Source organism: Macaca nemestrina, chromosome 10 (assembly GCF_043159975.1).
Source record: "Macaca nemestrina isolate mMacNem1 chromosome 10, mMacNem.hap1, whole genome shotgun sequence".
Classification (NCBI taxonomy): domain Eukaryota; kingdom Metazoa; phylum Chordata; class Mammalia; order Primates; family Cercopithecidae; genus Macaca; species Macaca nemestrina.
Window position 1 is genome coordinate 19974831 of NC_092134.1, and position 21204 is coordinate 19996034.

At 48.3% G+C, this 21204-nt stretch overlaps 1 protein-coding gene across 2 annotated transcripts in view; it reads right to left on the reverse strand.

Annotated features, from left to right (window-relative positions):
- Positions 1-21204, reverse strand: part of LOC105493375 (two pore segment channel 1) — a 74980-nt gene that overhangs the window by 27093 nt on the left and 26683 nt on the right. Inside the window, exons 1-6 of one of the 2 annotated variants that reach the window (XM_011760954.3) lie at positions 10212-10318; positions 9789-9913; positions 3626-3802; positions 2020-2133; positions 1095-1225; positions 123-211 (exon numbers count right to left, since the gene is read on the reverse strand). In XM_011760954.3, coding sequence (XP_011759256.1) covers positions 123-211; positions 1095-1225; positions 2020-2133; positions 3626-3802; positions 9789-9821 — 544 coding nt within the window. In that variant the 5' untranslated portion in view covers positions 9822-9913; positions 10212-10318. Of the gene's footprint in view, positions 1-122; positions 212-1094; positions 1226-2019; positions 2134-3625; positions 3803-9788; positions 9914-10211; positions 10319-21204 lie in introns of those variants that run through there. The other variant, XM_011760953.2, reaches the window with a different exon arrangement.

Sequence of the window (21204 nt, forward strand, 5' to 3'; positions counted from 1 at the left end):
ACCTCGGCCTCCCAAAATGCTAGGATTATAAGCGTGAGCCATTGTGCCAGGCCCAAAATAATTTTTCATCCACTGTGAACGTGCTTTTTGAGTGCGCCTAGGCCTGAGAAGTAGGAACTCACCGAGGATGGCGAAGATGATCATGAAGAACAGCAGCAGCAGGAGGATGTCCATGAAGGGCGGCAGGGACTGGAAGATCTGCCGCAGGTTGCTGGGGAGAGATGGGCCAGCTCAGGGGAGGTGCCAGCTGGGGCGGGCCGTCTGGGACTCCTCCTTGTTGAGATGGGGGCCTAGTGCTTCAGACTCGAAATACTAAACCCTGCCATACCCTGGTGTGACATCATGCTTCATTTTTTCCTAAAGTGGCTTGAGACCCCCACTTAGTGGGTGGCGGGGAAGAACTGGGGCAGGCGTAGCACACAGCCACCTCCACCTGGTGACGGCCCAAGGAGGCAAGTGCCCTGCAAGCAGGGAACAGAGCAGAAGGCCAAGGGCATCACTTTGGGCGCAAAGGTCAGTTTCCATGAGCAGGATGTGGAAGGCATGAAGACATTTCAAGGCCACTTAGTCCTGGGACGCTGGGCCTGTTTCAAGGACAAGTCCTGTTTCTAGCTTTGCAGATGGGCACAAAGAATGAATTACAAGCCCACTCTCAGCAACAGTAGACCAGCCAAGAAATTTTCCAGATTGTGTCTCCCAAAATAAATCTCAGTTGAGGCTTGGTCCGGTTTGAGTTTGGTCCCACAGCCTCAGTGGAGATGGCAGGAGAGTCTGCTTGTGTCACATGGATGCTGCTGAGCTGCCTGCATTTGGGTAGATAACACGCATAGAGCGAGGAAGCAGCTCTGGAAGGCTGCAGAAAAGATGGGAAAAAGCCCTGGACCCAGAGGCCGCAAACCTACACTGCGGCAGGAAGATCGCTTTCTCCTGTGCGTGGGTGGAATGGCAGAGGGAGAGTGAGTGTGTGTGTACTCCCACCAGCATGCAGGGTCGACGTCATCACTAACTGACTCACAAGCTCTTGCCCCACCAGCCCAGAGGTCAGGCCATGCCAGGATAGTGACTGTCTGCCCAGCTTCCAACCCGGGCCTTACCGCCGGATGCCACCGCAATACCGACAGTCCACCAGGAAAATGCAGCGTAGTGCTCGGGTCACCCGCACATGGGACATCTGCCGTACCAACACCACGATGGCCTCGACAAACTGCACCACCAGCACCGAGGTCTGCGGGTGGCAGGCATGGAGCACCGTCAGGCCCTGCAGCCCAGCCGTCATCCTGCATACCTAGAATTGGGGGCTGGGGAGGCAGCGCCCACTCTGACCTCGGGAGGCCTTGTCTTCTCTCCAGCCCTCTCTCGCACTTCCTGCCAACATCAGGCAGCCCCAGAAGAAAAAAACTCCAGCTGCTGGCTCAGGTGTGTGGCACCAGGAGAATGAGCCGAAGGGAAGCATGACTGCTGGTATCCACTGAGGAGGCAAAACTGCCACTCTGCCAGGCCCCCTTGATCAGCCCTCCCTACTCACATCAGGGATCCTGGGGCCTGCAGCTCCTCTTCAGCTCCGCTTACTTGGCTACACTCTCCTAGAGTAGCACACATGCTCCACACACTACAAAGTGCCACCTTGACGTGCTCCTACTCACGCCACTCTCTGCGGCACAGAGAGAAAACGCATAACACTAGGGACAGGTGAGCCCGGGCGCAGTGGGCAGAGCTGGGTGTGAACCCCATGTCTCCAGATGAATGTAAAACAGGGAGAGCAGCACACCTCTCTCCAAGGTGACTGCGCCAGTGCCTGGCAGGTACTAAACACCCCATCACATTAGCTACTGCTGGCATCACCACAACATCTAGGGCACTGGCAAGGCTGAGGGCGTGGTCAGGACAAGGACCCTAGGGTGACACCTCTAAGCATGGACTGGGTCCATGGTGGATTCTGAATTGTACCAAAGAGACAGGTTTGAAGGTGACATGGGAGAAAAGGCTGCAAGGGGAGGGACAGATGGGCGGACACATCACCTTGACCATGGTCCGCTTGTGCCGGATGAAGGTGTGGAGGCCCAGCCAGCGTAACTTCATGCAGAGTTCAAACACTACCACCATCAGGGCGAATAGCTCCAGGGTGGCGTGGACCTGAGACCAGAGGGTGTGGGGATGTGTCATGGCCAGCCCAGCCCATGGCCACTCCTCATTGCCCAATCCTCCCAGGACCTGGAAGTGCCCCAGGACATCCTCCCAACACACACCAGAGTTACAAAAGCCTGGCCCTGCATGCCTAAAGACAAAGCCTTGGTCACGGAGCCTTCCCCAAACAACTAAACATAATCTTGATATCCAGGAAACTGACATGCTGGTCCAAATGATGAAAAATCAGGAAGGAGCCTGAAGTTTGTAAGTTATAAGAAAAACAAATTAGCTGGGCGAGGTGGCGCACACCTGTAACCCCAGCTATTCAGGAGGTTGAGGCAGGAGAATCGCTTGAGCCCAGGAGGCAGATATTGCAGTGAGCCGAGATGGTGCCACTGCACACCAGCCTGGGCAACAGAGGGAGACTCAGTCTCAAAAAGAAAAAAAAAAAAGTAAGAAAAACAAGATAAGATAAAATTTAATATCTAGCCTTGTTCTAAGAGGGATTTCATGTAATTTACAAAAGATCTATGAAAGACACTAAGAAAGCATCAATTAGGAACTTAAGAAATAAAATCTGATTGTCAAAAAAACAAGGACTGTCAAGCAGAGAGCAGCCCCTAAAACTCTCATTCTCATTCTGGACAAAAGGACAAGACATGGAAAACCCTCAGCTGTAAAACCTTCCCAGCAGGGAAGTCAAGTGCTTCCGGGAAGCAGACATGGGAGAGCTCCTCCTCCCGGGGGTGGGGAGGTTCGGGGCCTGTGGACATTCCAGTGGGCAGGAACTGACAGAGTGAAGGGACGGGAAGATGGACTCCAGCACAGGGGACAGAGTGGTGGAGGTGTGCAGAGGAAGAAACACAGACTGGCTGGAGCTGTGACTTTCAGGCACGAAGGAGGAGAAACAGGAAGGGAAACTGAGTCATGGAGGGCCTCAGAGGCCAGGCTGGATGAGTGCTTCCTAACTCAACAGGCACAGGCTTCCTTCCCTGCTTCCATGCCTCCCGCACACTCCTTGAGAAGGGAACAAGCACAGCTCCACACCTGCTCTGGCCCCCACTGAATGATGGCTGGGCCTAGGTGTGGGGACATCTGAGGGGCTGGAGCTGCCCAGGAAACATCTCCGCCTCCCATGGTGACCACACCCAAATGCCTTCTCCTTTGAGGCTGGAGACAGAGTAGTGGGACTATCCACTGGGTGCCCTCCCCACCCAGAGACAAGGTGTGGGCACTGGTTCTGAGCAGGGCCTGGGACACTTCCCCTCCCTGGAATGCACTGGTGGGCAGAATCCCAGAGAGACTGGCTGAAGGCCATTCACTCCAGCAGGGACACCCAGGCATTTCGGCTCCCAAGGCCTCTATGACCGCCTGGTATCTCTCTGTTTTAAGTCTGTTTGCAGTGTTTGTCCTCCCAGTATGTTCCTTTTTGGGGTTCTGTCGTTTGCCCTGAAAGCCGTGGCTCCCAGCCCCCCATGTGAGGAGCATGTGTGCTCACGTAGATGCCGAGCCGGAGTGCGGGGACGGCGGGGGCCTCGCACAGGGAGAGCAGCAGCAGCAGCAGGGCCGTGGCCAGCTCCATCAGGTAGAAGAGGTGATTGTGTGCAAAGAGGTAGGCCGCCAGCGCCTTGGCATCCTTGGGGTGGGTGAAGAACTTGTCATTGTTCTCGCCTTCCTGAAAAGATGAGAGCAGTGTGGGCATGTGAGCCTGGAGACCTGTCCAGCACCAAGGAGGAACCATGGGCAGGAGAGGAAAGGAAGGACCCAGGCAGGCGAGGAGAGATTCAAGCCAGAGACAGAAGACGCTGGAAAATCAAAATGATCTTCGCAAAACTCATGGTGGTCAAGTCTCACTCCTGCCTGCTGATGGGCTCAAGAGACTTGCTGCTTCTTAAAAACCACTTGGAGGAACCAAAGTGTCCTGAGACAGCCAGGTGTAGTGACATCCCAGCTACTCCAGAGACCAAGGCGGGAAGATCCCTTGAGCCAGGAGTTCAAGTCTAGCCTGGGCAACACAGCAAGACCCCATCTCTTAAAAAAGAGGGGAGGGGCTGGGTGCCATGGCTCATGCCTGTAATCACAGCACTTTGGGAGGCTGAGGCAGGAGGATTGCTTGAGCCCATGAGTTTGAGACCAGCCTGGGCAACAAGGTGAGACCCCTGGTGCCAGCTACTTAGGAGGCTGAGATGGGAGAATCACTTGAGCCCGGGAGGTCAAACCTGCAGTGAGCCAAGATCATGCCACTGTACTCCAACCTGGACCACAGAGCAAGATCTGGTCTCAAAAAAAAAAAAAAGAAAAAGAAAAAAAAGAAGAAAGGTCCTAGGAGGAGATAAAGAGAAACAGGCATGAGTCCCCTCAGAGGCCAAGTTCTCCCTCTAGGAGTGCCCAGCAGAGTGTAAAGAGCTCAGAGGCCAGGCTCGGTGGCTCACGCCTGTAATCCCAGCACTTTGGGAGGACGAGGCGGGCAGATCACGAGGTCAGGAGATTGAGATCATCCTGGCTAACATGGTGAAACCCCGTCTCTACTAAAAATACAAACAAATTAGCCAGGTGTGGTGGTGGGCGCCCGTAGTCCCAGCTACTGAGGAGGCTGAGGCAGGAGAATGGCATGAACCCGGAAGGCGGAGCTTGCAGTGAGCCGGATCGTGCCACTGCACTCCAGCCTGGGCAACAGAGCGAGACTCTGTCTAAAAAAAAAAAAAAAAAAAAAAAAAAAAAAAGGGGCTCAGTGTAAAGAGCCTGAGAGGAACCACATGAGCTGAGCCTTGGCTTTCTACTCCTTCCCTGAGGAATGTTGGGAAGGTTCCTTCGCCCTTGAGGCTCAGCTTCTTCAACGGTAAAGGCACTAACATTAGTGCTTCCTCCTGGGGCTGTTGTGAAGAAGAAAGGTGAGGACATTTGAAAGGCATTTAGAGTGGTGTCTGCCACACAGTCAGCTCACTACAGGTATTTGCTATTATCATAAGTTATATGAACATTACCAGAAAAAAGGAAGCCAATAACCCTGCCTAGTCAGACCCTTTAACGCCCTTCAAGAGCTACCCAGAACAGGCGCAGTGGCTCATGCCTGTAATCCCAGCACTTTGGGAGGCTGAGCCGCATGGATCACCTGAGGTCAGGAGTTCGAGACCAGCCTGGCCAACATGGTGAAACCTCATCTCTACTAAAAATACAAAAATTAGCCGGGTATGGTGGCATGTGCCTGTGGTCCCAGCTACTTGGGAGGCTGAGACAGGGGAATCACTTGAACACTATTATACTCTATACTCCAGCCTGGGCCCCTGTCTCCAAAAAAAAAAGGAGCTGCACAGTGGCGTATTGCTACTATACGTTTACTTAATTCAGGATTCCCCATACCCTACCTTGTTTCAATTGACAAATAATAATTGTATATGGGGTACAATGTGATATTTTGATATATTTATATGTTATGTAATATTTTTTTTCTTTTTTTTTGAGACAGAGTCTTCCTGTGTCACCCAGGCTGGAATGCAGTGGTACAATCTCAGCTCACTGCAACCTCCGCCTCCTGGGTTCAAGCAATTCTCTTGCCTCAGACTCCTGGGTAGCTGGAATGACAAGTGCACACCACCACACCTGGCTAATTTTTGTATTTTTAGTAGAGATAGTGTTTCACCATGTGGCCCAGGCTGGTCTTGAACTCCTGAGCTCAAGTGATCCGCCCACCTCAGCCTCCCAAAGTGCTAGGATTACAAATGTGAGCCACCATGCCTGGCCCATTCTCACAAACTTATTCTGGGAAAGGCTCTGCTTACAGTTTGCAGAGTGACTGTGAGTGAGTCACTTCCCTGAAGCTGGATAAACTGCTCTCCTCATTAGCAAAAAATCGAGGCAAACCGCAGACCCAGCAGCAAACCTGGCAGGGGTAGGCATGTCAAAGGGAGCAAACACCTTGGCAGTCAACAGAGGGTAAGTTGAACATGGTTCTGTGCTCTGTGCAGGGCTGTGGTTTTCACTACCACCTCCATGGCCACGGCAGTGGGCAGGGGGCCACATACAGTGGCCTGGGAAGCTTCTGGTTTCAATAACTAAAAAAAAAAAAATGTATTTCTTGGGCAATTTCTTCCAACAAATAGCCAGGAATGAAGGTCTCGCTAGAAGAACCACTGACATGGGGGCTCAGATTTTAACTCTAGGACTTGGAATCGTCCCAGAAGAGATGGGGGGAATGAGGTCTCCACCAATAGATGGAAATATCACCCATGGCACTGGATTCTGAAGAAAACCCAAGAGAACATCGACCCTGTTTCCTGGCTGCTGATCATAAACTAGATTTGGAAAAATAAGGAAGGCCAGTTGTAGCGACTTCTAGGCCTTTGCTCTCTGCTCTCTGGGGTCCAAGTCCACATAGAAATGAGTACTGTTTCAAAGGCACCAGGACTGCTGAGCACGTGGCTCCAGAGGATGAGTTAACAGGTAACAGGTAAAATGTGGGAAGAGGGGAAACTGCAGGCACCAGATACCCTCAAAGCAGCGAGGGCCAATTATCCACGCACACCAGCAACCTGGCTCACTGCAGGACCTATAGCCTGGCTGCAAGTGTGAAAAGGCAGGCCATCTTGAGCCGGGCACAGAGGCTCACACCTGTAATCCCAGCACTTTGGGAGGCTTAAGCGGGTGGATCACTTGAGGTCAGGAGTTTGAGACCAGCCTGGCCAACATGGTGAAACCCCGTCTCTACTAAAAATACAAAAATTAGCCGGGCGTGGTGGCAGGTGCCTGTAATCCCAGTTACCTGGGTGGCTGAGGCAGGAGAATCGCTTGAACCTGGAAGGAGGTTGCAGTGAGCCGAGATCGCGCCACTGTACTCCAGCGTGGGCAATAGAGTGAGAGTCTGTCTCAACAAAAACAGGCCATCTCATCCTCCAGGAACAGCTGTGAATGACTGTGACTGTTCAAAGAAATCCAAGTTTTTCTTACATTTTTTTTTTTAAAATGCATTTTTGGTAAAATAATTTAAACAATTTAAATTTGTAAGGTAGTAAAAATTCCATCAGCCAGAGATAATCATCTTTAATATTTAAACAACTTTCCAGATATGTACAGATATCTGTACACATACATACCCGCATGCATATGTTGCTGTATGACATCAATTTAAAATGATCATACAACACCAGCTGTTCCATAACTGCTTTTTTTCCACAAATACATGGCCCATTTTCAAGGAGATGCACACGGTCAGTTCATAAGTGATGCAACAGCACACAGAATAAAAAATATCATCTGGAGGCTAAACAGTTTAAATGTGGAGCTCTGCAACTCCCTAGCTGGGTGGCCTTGGGCATCATTTGGCCCCTCTGAGTCTCAGTCACCACATCTGTAAAGTGGGAGATGATCACTGCAGCCTCAAAGGCTTGTTACAAAGATTAGCAGGTGCCCTTTAAAGTCTCATATTTTCAGGCCGGGCGCGGTGGCTCAAGCCTGTAATCCCAGCACTTTGGGAGGCCGAGACGGGCGGATCACGAGGTCAGGAGATCGAGACCATCCTGGCTAACACGGTGAAACCCCGTCTCTACTAAAAATACAAAAAACTAGCCGGGCGAGGTGGCGGGCGCCTGTAGTCCCAGCTACTCAGGAGGCTGAGGCAGGAGAATGGCGTAAACCCGGGAGGCGGAGCTTGCAGTGAGCTGAGATCTGGCCACTGCACTCCAGCCCGGGCTACAGAGCAAGACTCCGTCTCAAAAAAAAAAAATAAAATAAAATAAAGTCTCATATTTTCATTACCAATGTCCTCACCTGCTTAGGAAAAGGAGGAATGATCAGGATCCTTAGAGCTTCAGCCATTCTAAGTCTGTGTTCTGACCAATCCCACGCTCTTATCTAGCCTCAGAGAAGGCGATGTGCAAAAGACATCCTCGCTAGATCATTAACAAGCATGCCTGAGCTTGGGACAATTTTCCTAAAACATTCTGTTGCCTTAACTTGAAACAAAACACAATCGTTTAGGTGTATATGATGCTGCATGAACGTATGAGAAACAAACGATTGAACAACCATCAAACAAATGTCTAAATTTCATTACATCTTTTTTCTTTTTTTTAGACAGGGTCTCATTTTGTCACCCAGGCTGAAGTGCAGTGACACAAACATGGCTCACTGAAGCCTCAACTTCCCAGAGTCAGGCGACACCTTCACCTCAGTCTTGCAAGCAGCTGGGACTAGAGGGTACACATGCCACGCCTGGCTAATTTTTGTATTTTTTCCAGAGATGGATTTGCCATGTTGCCCAGGCTTGAATTTCACTAAATCTTTTTTAAATGACAAAACAAATACTTGCAGTGGAGAGCTGATTCAGATAAGAAAGATTAGGGAAAATTATGATGTGAATGCACTTAAGAAAAAGTCTATTTCCTCATCCAAACTCTTAATGCAAACCAGAAACTGAAATCTTATAGTGACAAGATTGGCAAGATTAAGGTTAAAATGTCACCGCCAGTGGGGCCGTCAGTAAAGAGGCAATACTTCCTGTGGAGAGGATTCCATGATAAACATCAAGGACCTAAAAACTGTTGATTCCTTCTACCCGGTCATTCCATTTCTTAGACTTTCCATTTCTTTTACTTTCCTAGTAAAATAATCCTAGATGTAAGGGGGTGGGGGTGCTATGTATAGATTGTCCTTGGATTATAATTTACAATAAGGGAAAATATTCAAGATTATCAGGTTAAGTAAATTAGGATAATTTACCTGATATAATTTAAAGCTATTTAAATAGCCAGGTGTGGTGGCTCATGCCTGTAACGCCAACAATTTGGGAGGCTGAGGTGGGCAGATCACCTGAGGTCAAGAGTTCAAGACAAGCCTGGCCAACATGGCGAAACCCCATCTCTACTAAAAATACAAAAATTAGCCAGGCATAGTGGCACGTGCCTGTGATCCCAGCTACTCCAGAGGCTGAGGCAGGAGACTCGCTTGAACCCGGGAGGCAGAGGTTGCAATGAGCCAAGATCAAGCCACTACAATCCAACTCCAGCCTGGGTGATGGAAGGAGACTGTCTTCAAAAAAAGAAAAAAAAAAAAGCAGAATATAAAATTGCACATACCATATGACTTTTTTGGAAAACAGATATATTATTCTTATAGCACATTTTTTTTTTTTAAAACCTGGAAGGAAATAATGTTGACAGTGACTGCCTTAGGTGAATGTTTCTTCATTCTTTTTTGTATCTAAATTTATTGTAATAAGCATGTATTACCTTCACCTTTCACACAAAAATAAAAAATAAAAAAAAGAATCCAAAAATGGCAAACAGGAAAGCAGCAACAAGTTAAACAGGAATAAAGCTACAGCATTCAGTATGTAAAGAAGAATTCCCTCCTGAGAATGTGGCCTCTCAGTGTGCCCTGAGAAGAGGGAGGGTGGCAGGGAAGGCCGAGTGGACAGACTCCAGAAATTGTGGGGGTTAGCACAGCCCCAAACAGGGGCCTGAAGACAAGCCGGTGCACGGCAGTTTTCCCCTATGAGCACAGTCAGGTCAGCCAGCCCATCTTACGAACCTGAAGCTCACACACGAGCAGCAGCAGCAGCATGAACCGCCGCTGGAACTGAATTTCTGGGCACCTAACAGAGTCCTGGCTGCCCCACCCCACCAATAGGTGCAGAGAACCGCCAGGGCCTGACTGGAGATACTCACCTGGAGGTAGATTGCTGCCTCTTGGTAATTCATCTCCCAGTTGTGTGAGGGGCTGGAAGGGGAACTCCCGCCCTCAGAGCTGAGACTGGGGGCCTGGGAGTCGTGGATGGCATAGCTGCCGCCATCTGCATTGGAAGAGGAGAGAGATTCACTTGGCACCCAGGCTTAAGAGCATAAAGACACCGTTCGGCAGAAGAAAAGCCTGGCAGTCCCTTCATATGCTCACATGGACATCCTGTCATCTTCAAATCAACCTCCAAGCTGTGTACTGATAACGGCAAGAATTAGCACAGCTGGTTACAAATGTTTTCCTTTCTCTTGATAAGTGAAAAAAGCAAGTACAAAATAGTACAAATAGTATGCTCTCTAATGTGTACAAAAGGGAGGAAACAAGAAAACATAAATACATCAACTTATCTTTACCAAAAGAAACACAGGAAGGAAAAATGAGAAGTCAATGAAATCAGTCGTCCTACAAGGGCTATAAGGAACAGTGTAGATGGACCCTTTTTGAATCCTTTGACTTTTGGAAGCATATTAACATCCTACTTAGTTAAAAATTAAAAACAACTGGATTTGTTCCCTGGTGCAGGGCCATCTCTTCCCTGCTGACAGCCACGCCCTCCTCCCCCAGCAACACTGGGCCATCTGTCTGGGTAGAACATCCCCTCCTTGCTCTCTGTCCACATTGTTTGGCTCTGGCCGACTCCACCCCTGGCTCCCGGGCAGGTGACCTGGGCCTGGCAATGAGCCCCTCGTCTCCCCTGGGCCCAGGGATTGGTTCAGGCATGGCTGCTGACCCAAGTCCGGCCAGTGACAGCTGAACTTGAAACTGTTCCTGGGCCAATTAGGAAGGAGGGGCTCTTTCCCTGTTGTTGCTCGCGGCTGCCTCTGCCACCGCATGGGGAAAACTTGCCTGAGAAGGAAGTCAGCAGAGAACAAAACAATAACCAAGAGATAACACTAACACCAGCTGCACCTCTGGAATTCAGCTGTGCCTGAAATCTACCCCTTAATTTCCAAAATCCAAGCTGATAAAGAGATCCCATTTGAGTCTGAGTTGGGTTTGTCACAATAATCCTGAGACTCTACTGATACACACAGTAAACAACAGCATCAAGAAATGATGCATTGATTGGGAAGAAGTGAATCTGAGAGAAATCTGTAAATCCGCATTGTAAATGATCCACCTGAAGGAAGATAAAGCATCTAATGTTTTGGGCTGAGCACAGTGGCTCACACCTGTAATCCCAGCACTTTGGGAGGCCAAGGTGGACGGATCACCTGAGGTCAGGTGTTCAAGACCAGCATGGCCAACATGACGAAACCCCAACTCTACTAAAAATACAAAAAGTAGCCAGATGTGGTGGCAGGTGCCTGTAATCCCAGCTACTCAGGAGGCTGAGGCATGAGAATCGCTTGAACCTGGGAGGCAGAGGTTGCAGTGAGCCAAAATTGTGCCACCACTCTAGCCTGGGGGACAGAGCAAGACTCCGTCTCAAAAAAAAAAAAAAAAAAAAAAAAATCTAATGTTTTGATACTGGGATTTGCACAGTTGGCAGGAAGCAAATGTGTAAGGCTTACAACCATGCAAGGGACAGGAAACTGACAGGGCTCAAAGGCCTGCTGGGTTGCAAAAGGTCCTTCTGATCTTGAATTGCCAGTCATGAGCAACCAGGACCAGGCACATCCATTTTCCTAACAATAATGCTGCACATCTTTCCACATGTTTATTTACCATTTGTGTATCTTCTTTGAAGTGTCCAGATCTTTCACCTTTTTCTTTATTATATTATTATTATTATTATTAAATTGAGAGCTCTTTTATACACTCTGGATACAAGTCTATCAGATACATGATGATTTGCAAATCTTTTCCCCTTTGTGGTTTCTCTTCTCATTTTTTTCTAACAGCGCCTTTCAAAGGTCACTGAAACAGAAGTTTTGCAAATTTTGATGAAGGCCAACTTATCCATTTATTCTTTTATGGATTAATACTTTTGATATCATGTCTAAGAAATCTTTGCCTCACTCCTGGTCATAAAGATTTCACATCAGGCCAAGGCGGGGAGGATCACTTGAGCCCAAGAGTTCAAGACTAGCCTGGGCAACACAGTGAGATCTTGTCTCTACAAAAAAATTAAAATAAAAAAGATTCCACATCAAGGCACAGTGGTGTAAGCCTGTAGTCCCAGCTGCTAAGAAGGCTGAGGTGGGAGGATCACCTTAGCCTGGTAGTTCAAGCCAGCCTGGACAACACAGAAAGACACTGTCTTTAAAAAAGAAAAATAAAAACAAAGATTTCACATCAATACCTCAATGCCTTGATTACTGTGGCTTTACAGGTCTTAAAATCAGGTAAATGTTGGCAGGGCACAGTGGTTCACGCCTGTAATCCCAGCACTTTGGGAGGCCAAGGTGGGCGGATCACGAGGTCAGGAGATCAAGACCATCCTGGCTAACATGGTGAAACCCTGTCTCTGCTAAAAATGCAAAAAAATTAGCCAGGCGTGGTGGTGGGCGCCTGTAGTCCCAGCTACTAGGGAGGCTGAGGCAGGAGAATGGCGTGAACCCAGGAGGCGGAGCTTGCAGTGAATGGAGATCGCACCACTGCAATCCCGCCTGGGGGACAGAGCGAGACTCTGTCTCGAAAAAGAAAAAAACAAAAAACCAGGTAGTGTTAATCCTCCAATTTTGTTCATCTTGTTTTCAAAGTTGTTTTGGCTAGCCCAGTTCTTTTGAACTTCTATATAAACTTCAGAATTAGTCGATTTCTTTGTCCCTAATCTAGGAGTCCAATCAATCAATCAATCAATAAAAACCCAGCCTGAGGAATATAGTGAGACCCTATCTCTACAAAAAAAAATTTTTTTTAAGTAAAAAAATTAGGCATGGTGGCATGTGCCTATAATCCCAGCACTTTGGGAGGCTGAGGTGGATGGATCGCTTGAAGTCAAGAGTGAAGACCAGTCTGGGTAACATACTAAGACCTCATCTCTACAAAAAGTATAAAAATCAGCTGGGCATGGTAGCTTGCACCTATAGTCCCAGCTACTCAGGAGGCTGAGGTGGGAGGATTACTTGAGCCTGAGAGGTCAAGGCTAGAGTGAGCTATGATCATGCTACTGCATTCTAGCCTGGGTGACAGAGCAAGATCCTGTCTCAAGAGTAACAGGCCAGGCGCAGTGGCTCACGCCTGTAATCCTAGCAATTTGGGAGGCCAAGGCAGGTGGATCACCTGAGCTGAGGAGTTCGAGACCACCCTGGGCAACAAAGTGAAACCCCACTGGTCTCTAGTAAAATACAAAAATTAGCCGGGCATGGTGTCACGCACCTGTAGTCCCAGCTACTCAGGAGGCTGAGGCATGAGACTCACATGAGCCCAGGAGGTGGAGGCTGCAGTGAGCCAAGATTACACCACTGCACCCCAGCTTGGGCTGCAGAATGAGACTCTGTCTCAAAATAAATAAATAAATAAACAAACAAACAAATAGTCAATTTCTACTTAAAAAAAAAGCCTGCTGGGATTTGATTGAAATTATGCCAAATCTATCCATGAAACATCTTAAAAACTCATGAATATGGTATATCTCTCAGTTTATTTTGATCTTCTTTAATTTCTCTTAGTAATGTTTTGTAGCTTTCAGTATATGGACCTGACACATCTTTTGTTAGATTTATCACGAAGCCTTTCATATTTCCGATGCTGCTGTAAATGAAGTTGCCTTTTAATCTCAATTTCCAATTGTTTGTTGTTAGTATACAGAAATACGACTAATTTTTATATATTGGCCTTCTATCCTGCAACCTGGATAAGCTCACTTAAAAGGTCTAGTAGCCTCTTTTGTAAATGTCATGAGCTTTTCTATACAGAAGATCATGTTGTCTGACGATAAGGACAGTTTTATTTCTTCCTTTCTAATCCAGATGCCTTTTGTTTTTCTTGCCTTATGGCACTGTTTAGAACCTCCCTTACAATACTGAATAAAAGTGATAAGAAGGGATATCTTTGTCTCATTCCCCATCTTAGGGGAAAAGCATGCAGTTTTTCACCACTCAGTATGATGTAAGCTAGAAGTTTCTCGTAGATACTCTTTATCAGGCTGAGGAAATTCCTTTCTATGCCTAGTTTGTTGTGAGATCTTACCATGAATAGGAGCTGGATTTTGTCAAACACTTTGTCTACTTTGAGATGATTTCAGCTTGAGTATCCCTAATCTGAAAATCTGAAATCCAAATGCTCCAAAATTCCATACTCTTTGAGTACCAACATGACACTCAAAGAAAATGCTCACTGGAGCATTCTGGATTTCATATTTTCAGGTTAGAAATAACCAATAAGTATAATGCAAATATTCCAAAATCTGAAAAAAATTAAAAATCAGAAATACTTCTGGCCCCAAGCATTTTGGAAAAGGGACAGTCAGTCTGTATATGGTTTTTCTTTCTCCTTTGGTTAATATAGTGAATTACAATGATTGGTTTTTGAACATTAAACCAACCCTGCATTCCTGAGCTAAGTCCCTCTAGTCATGATGTATTATCCTTTTTATATATTATTGCATTTGCTAAAATTGTTTCAATTTTTTGCATCTATATCCACGTAGAATGTTAGTCTGATGTTTCTTTCCTTGTGATGTCTTTGCTGGTTTGGGTATGAAGGTAATGCTGGTCTCATAAAATGCGCTAGAAAATATTTCCTCCTTTTCAATTTTCTGGAAGACTTTGGGTCAAATTCGTATAATTTATTCCCTAATGTACAGCGTTCACCAGGAAAGCTATCTGGGCCTGAAGTTTTCTTTCTAGGAAAGTTTTTATTACATATTAACCTTCTTCAGTACATATAGAGCCACTCAGGTTTTCTATTCTTACTGAGAAAGCTTTGGTGGTTTGTATCTTTTAATAAATTTGTCAAGAGGTTAAGCAATCTGTCCAAGATCACACAGCTGTAAGGGCTGAACCAGGCTTTGGCCCCTAGCAGCTTGCCTCCAGAGCAGATGCACTTAACCACTATGCAGTACTACCACCCCCTTTAAGGAAGAGGAGTCGGGGATGAGGAATGCAGATGATGATTTTAATCTACTGGTAGCAAACATTTATTGAGGTTTACTATATGCCAAAACCTATCCTATGGCAGATTTTATTTTCCAAAAATGGCCACCACATTATCTTTCACCTTCCATGCTCTTCTGGAACCTTGCCACTTTTCCACACACAGAAGCTCTCTTCCTCTTGAAATCAGGTGAGCCTTCATGACTGCTGTGACTAATAGAGAACAGGGAACCTCATGACTTCTGAGGTTATAAAAATACTTTCACCTTATTCTCTTGGGGCACTTACTTGTGGAACCGAGCGACCATTTTGTAAGGAAGCCCAAGCAGCTGGTGGAGAGAGAAGACTCAAGGTCCCAGTTCACAGCCCAGCTGAGCACCCAGCCAAGGGGTAGTACCAACTTCTCTGCCACATCAAGGAGCCATCTCAAAAATTGATCCTCCAGCCCCAGTTAAGCTGTCCAAACAGATGCTACATACAACAGCAAAAAGACAACTCCACCAAGCCCTGCGCAAACTGCAAATTCAAGCAAAATAAATGTTGCCATCTTAAGGCACTCTGTTGGGGCAGTGATTTGTTACAAGGGCAACAGATAACTGATACCTATCTAAATACATTGTATCTATTAACCCACTTAGTTCTAACAACCCTGGGAAGAAGGTAATATTGTTATCAATAGATAACTGATACCTATCTAAATACATTGTATCTATCTATTAAGCCACTTAGTTCTTACAACAACCTTGCTAAGTAGGTAATATTATTCCCACATCAGACTTGAGGAAACTAAGGTGCACAGAGGCTAAGTAACCTCCCCAGGTCATGCTGCTAGTGAGAAGCAGGGCTGGGATCCCAAACTAGGCTGCCTAGCTCCCAGTCGGTAGACTACTTGCCTCTCAAGAATCAGAAACTTGAAAAGGATAACAGGGTAGTTAGTGCCAAAAGGACCAAAAATACACTAGCATTTCCATCACTAGAGTGGAGTTCCAAGTAGGAGGTGGGACATCTGGGTGCGGTTTGAACTTGGTAATTCTGACCCTTGTCTTCCCAATAGCAACAGAGCAGCATTCCCTACTCTGATCCCAATGCTCATTTCTGAAAGAACTAAGCCCTAGGCAGAGACAGGAGAAGGTCAAACTACCTTCCTCAATCTGCTCCCGTGGATCAGAGAAGCACCAGCCAAAACGTGACTCCTGAGCAGAAAAAGCCACAGGCGAGCAGCTGGATGGAGCTGCGTCCTCGTGCGCCCATGCCCTGTCCTCCATGACCTCCATATGCCCCAGCAGGGGCTGGCACCAGCAACACAGCAGAGTCCTAGGTAATATAAATAACAATGATGGAGTGGGGCAGGTAGCTGCTAGCTGGCACAGATGGCAGCAGCCATTAGTGCCACCCTCCTACCCGACACTAGACAGGAGCGTCTATGTAAGCCACTGCCATGAAGAACCCCTTTGGAGCCTTCCCACCCTTCTTCTCACACAGGGGTCTCCTTGAATTGACAGGAACTTCCTCTTTGTGCTCAGGAGCTCTCTCAACCCATTCCTGGTGGGGAGAGGACATCTGGGCCTTCTCAACAGCTCCCCCATCCCTCACCACTTATACCACAGCACCCCTGGGACCAGGTGGCCCAATGCATCCCATGGTGCAGGCCATTCCTTGCTAACAAGCCTCACTGACACTCCCAGCAACAGGTTTCTCCGGGGAGCAGGTAACCTTTGCTATCTTTAGGTGTCCTGGTTTGGGTGAGAGATAGTCCCTCTTCCCCGATACATAACCCTTCAAAGCCACAAAGGACAGTTCCATTCAGCTGAAATCCACAAGGACCACCGAGACTGGAAGGACTAGGCTTATGGCTGCCCTGGGAGGACAGTCCTCAGAGCCAGAAATCTTAATCCCATCTTCTTTTTCACTTCTCATGGCCTGTAACTCACCAGGTCTAGAAAGGTCTCCTCCCTCCTCCTTCTCATCTCTACTCAAGAGGTCTTTGGGGCCTCTTGTCTTTCACCTAAAAGCCTGCAGCAACCTGGACTCGCTCTCATTGTCCAGGCCTTTCCTGACCACCTGACTTGGGCCCCTTGAGGCAGGATAAATCAATCTGGTAAGGCCGAAGTCTGATGGTGTCACTCTGCTACTTAAAATCCTTCCATGGCTTGCCTGCAGAAAAAGACTGACTCCTTGGAACAACAGGAGAGGATCTTTAGAGCTGGCTCCTGCTACAGCCCTCTCCCTTTTCCCTATTCCTGTACCAAACTCCTAACAGCAGAGGGGCTGGGGCCTGAGCCTCAGGGCTGGCCGCAGACAGCAACAGGTGACCATGGAGAGCTAAGGATGCAGGGAGCTGGCTGGAGTCCCCCCATGGGACAGTGAGCACCACAGAGACAAAACGTGAGCCCATGGCCACAGACCATACGTGGCTGGTGGGTGAGGGCAGACACGTGGCAGTGCTGCCAATGGTGGAATGAGGACTCAGGAATGGACTTCACAGGGTGTTTCTGCTAGATCTGAAAGGGCTTTCTAATAACTAGAAATGATGGACCATCAAAGAGGGCTTTAACTTTGTCAGGTTTGATGGATTAAAACACAGAAGTCAGTGCCATGCTTCGTTAGAACTGGGTACCTAAGTATTTGTTATTTTAATCGAAACATAATCTGTGAGTTGGAAATAAGTCTCTTTCCTTTTTTTTAATTTTTAGTTTTAGAGACAGGGTCTCACTACGTTGCCTAAGCTGGACTCAAATTCCTGGACTTGGGTGATCCTCTCTCCTTGGCTTCCATTTGGAAATAATTCTTTTTACTGAGCCCAGGCTGGAGTGCAGGGGCACTATCATGGCTCACTGCAGCCTCAACATCTCAGGCTCAAGCCATCCTCCCACCTCAGCCTCCAGAGTAGCTGGGACTATAGGCATGTGCCACCATGCCTGGCTAATTTTTTCTTTCTTTCTTTCTTTTTTTTTTTTAGAGATGGGATCTTGCCATGTTGCTCAGGGTGGTCTCAAACTCCTAGGCTCAAGTAATCCACCTGCCTCGCCCTCCCTCCCAGTTCTAGGATTATAGGTGTGAGTCACTGCACCTGGCTGGAAATAATACTTTTATTTTCATTTTTAAACTTTTATGTATTTTTTCTTTTTTTTTTTTTTGAGACAGAGTCTTGCTCTGTTGCCCAGGCTGGAGTGCAGCGGCACAATCTCATCTCACTACAACCTCTACTTCCCAGGTTCAAGTGATTCTCGTGCTTCAGCCTCCTGAGTAGCTGGGACTACAGGCGTGCACCACCACACCTGGCTAATTTTTGTATTTTTTGGAAGAGATGGGGTTTCACCATGTTGACCAGGCTGGTCCTGAACTCCTGACCTTCAAGTGATCCAACTGCCTTGGCCTCCCCAAGTGCTGGGATTACAGGTGTGAGCCACCGCGCCTGGCTGGGAAATAATTCTTAATGAAAATATTCTAAGACCAACAACTGGCCTGTTCATCTACTCCTTTGTTTAGCAGACATTCCCAGGGTTGTCCCTGCCCAAGGGCAGCTCCTAGGTGCTGGACCCTTAGTGGGGAATGTAGGAACGAGGTAGCCCTTGCCCTCCAGGGGCACCTGTCTGCAGAGGCAGTGGAGTACCCCATCACCACCTGGCCTCAAAAAGAGGCTCTGTAGCTACTAGTCATGGAAGTTTCAACAGCAAAAAGGTTCACCAGCCAGTGAGCAGTGGACTAGCTGCCCCTGCAGCTTGTGGCATCTAAATGTTTACAGGTATGTGGTGACTTCAAGGGGAGCAGGCAGGTGGGTGCAGATGGCTTCAGAAGGAGCTCCAAACTGCGGAGCTGCCCCAGAGGATTGGCAGTGCCACACACAGTCTGAGCAGGGCCCAGCTGCCTAGATCCTGATGGCACCAAAAGCCTTCCACAAACACTTCCTCACTGCGTAGGGAGGGCAATGGCATCTTTTTTTTAGCGCATGTGTCCCTCTCCCACCTCCCGATTAACTGCAGCCCCCAAATCTAGCCCCAATTTCATCAGCTCAGCTTCAGCTACAAGAACACACACAAACACTTGTGGAGCAAATTCTGTGAGGCAGGCACTACTCTCGGCACTTTATATGTGAAATAACTTCATCCTCGCAACCACCTTAGGAAGTGGATACCATCAGTATCCCCATTTCACAGGTGATGGGACAGAAGCACAGAGATTAGTCAGTTTGTCCAGGGGCTCCCACATTTAGAAAGTGATGGAGCTGGAGAATAAACGAGGTCTGTGCCTGGAACCACTCTAACTGCGGGCGGTGTTATTCCACGTGATCTGCACAGTCCATGAATGGTGTGCGATGGTTGGGGATGAGCACCATCCAGGAATCAGAGCCAGCGTGTAGAGGCCATCACTGCAGGTGGCACTGTGCGGCACTTCCTTTTCCTAGTACTTCATTTCTGCTGTGTTTGATGGAAGTAGAGGTCCTCTGCCACAGAGTGTGGGAAGCCCTGCTACATAGCTCTCCGGCATGCATTGTAGGCACTTTCTGCTGCTGTCTTAGGAGCAACAACTGTCAGGTCAGGAGCGGATCCTAGAGACCACCTAATTCAAGGCCCAGCTTTTAGAGGTGGGGAAAATGAGGGCAGGGAATGTGATGTCTCCGTGGTATAGGGCCAACTGGTTACAGCACCAGGTCTAGCACCCAGGCCTCCTGGCTCCCCATCCAGAGCTTTCCTTCATACAAATATCTCCCACTCATCTCTCACTAGTGAAATGTAGGGGATAGCTCTGCTGACCCACTGTCTGCCGTGGGGTACACTGGCCGCTGTCTCTTCTGATGGACAGCATACAGCTGTGAGACAGGCTTAGCACCTATGACCCAAATCAAAGAGAACATGTGGCTGGTTCTCGCACAGATGGTCCCTCCATTGGCCAGGGCTCTTGGGATGCACTCTTACAGGCCACAAGTGACTGGGGGGCAGGAGAAGGCCCTGGGGTGACTGAGACCACATTTTCCTGGCCGTACCGGTGCTGCATGGAACAGCTGCACCAACAGAGAATCTTGCGGCAGGAGGGGCCTCAGGAATCAGGAGGCTCCTCCCCTTCCACAATCAGCTGAAAGGCCCACAAATAGGGGCTGTGCCTGGCCCACAAGACCTTGCTCTCACCAGCTCCTCTGCCACACTGTGGCCCAAACCACCTCTCCCCTAGACCAACACAATCCCTTCTCTGTGTCCCTCTCTGTTCTACCCTCTGTGGCCTATTCTTGACACCAGTCAGAGAAATCCTCTGTTGCGTGCACATGTGTGTGGGTTTTTGGCAAACTTTTTTGTTTAATATAACAATAATCCTCAAGAACACTAAGCCAAATGGTATCACTCCTCTGCCCGAAACATGCCCCAGCCTCCCTTGATCGGAAGATCTCATGGAACCTGACCCATGATCTCTCCAAGTCACCTCGTCCCGCCTGCCCCTTGCTGCTGCCATGCTGGCCTCCTTGTTGTTCTGAAACGTGCCTGGAACACTCTGCCTTGGGGCCTCTGCCTCCCCAGTCTTTGGCTGTTTCCTCACACCTTCCAGTTTCCACCCAAACATCTTATCAAAGGCTCCCCTTGGCCTCCCCTACAAGGTGAGACCACATCACTCTGTCCCCTCAAAGTGCTGAGGCTTCCTCCTGGGGCTGTCACCACCTGACAGGGTATCTGTTTACTTGTGGGCCTGTTTCCCTGCCTGGAATGTCAGCTCCAAGAGGGCAGGGACTTTTGTTTTGGTCACTGTGGTGTTCCCAGGCCCCAGAACAGTGTTGGATACAATGTGTAAGGGGTCAGCAAACATATCTGAATTGAAGTGAAATAGAAGGCCTTGCCTGCCCTGAAGATTCCACACACCCCCGTGGGGCACTTAAGGATGGCCACAGCCTGGAGGGTGGAGAGCAAGGAGCCATCCATGGGGCCTGGCAGGCCTCAGGCAAGAGGGTGGGCTCCACCGGGGGTACACCAACGGGTGTTAGGAAGGCGTGTGACGTGGTAATTTTGTATTTGTAAAAACCCTTCTTTTAGTGGTCTGCTGAAGAGGGGCTGTTTTGTGTAAGAGTAATTCAGGGTAGAACCTTGAAAGGGACAGGGAAGAATAAGACTCAAGAGCTAAGGTGAAAGAATAGCGAATTCTCCCCCTCCCAGGGCAGACTTTGCTCTGTGCTTCTAACCACTCAACCTCAGAAAACAGGACTTGGTGTGCTCATGTGGTCCCAAAAGGCAAAGCACGATCACTCTTTTCTCCACATGGAGAAAGGGACGAAAGGCCTGAGGTGACACTGGCCATTCAGGGGCTTTTCAAGAAAGCCACAGGTGATCGCAAAGGGCCTCCTTCACACCCAGGCACGAGCGACTGGGGTGCATATTTAGGG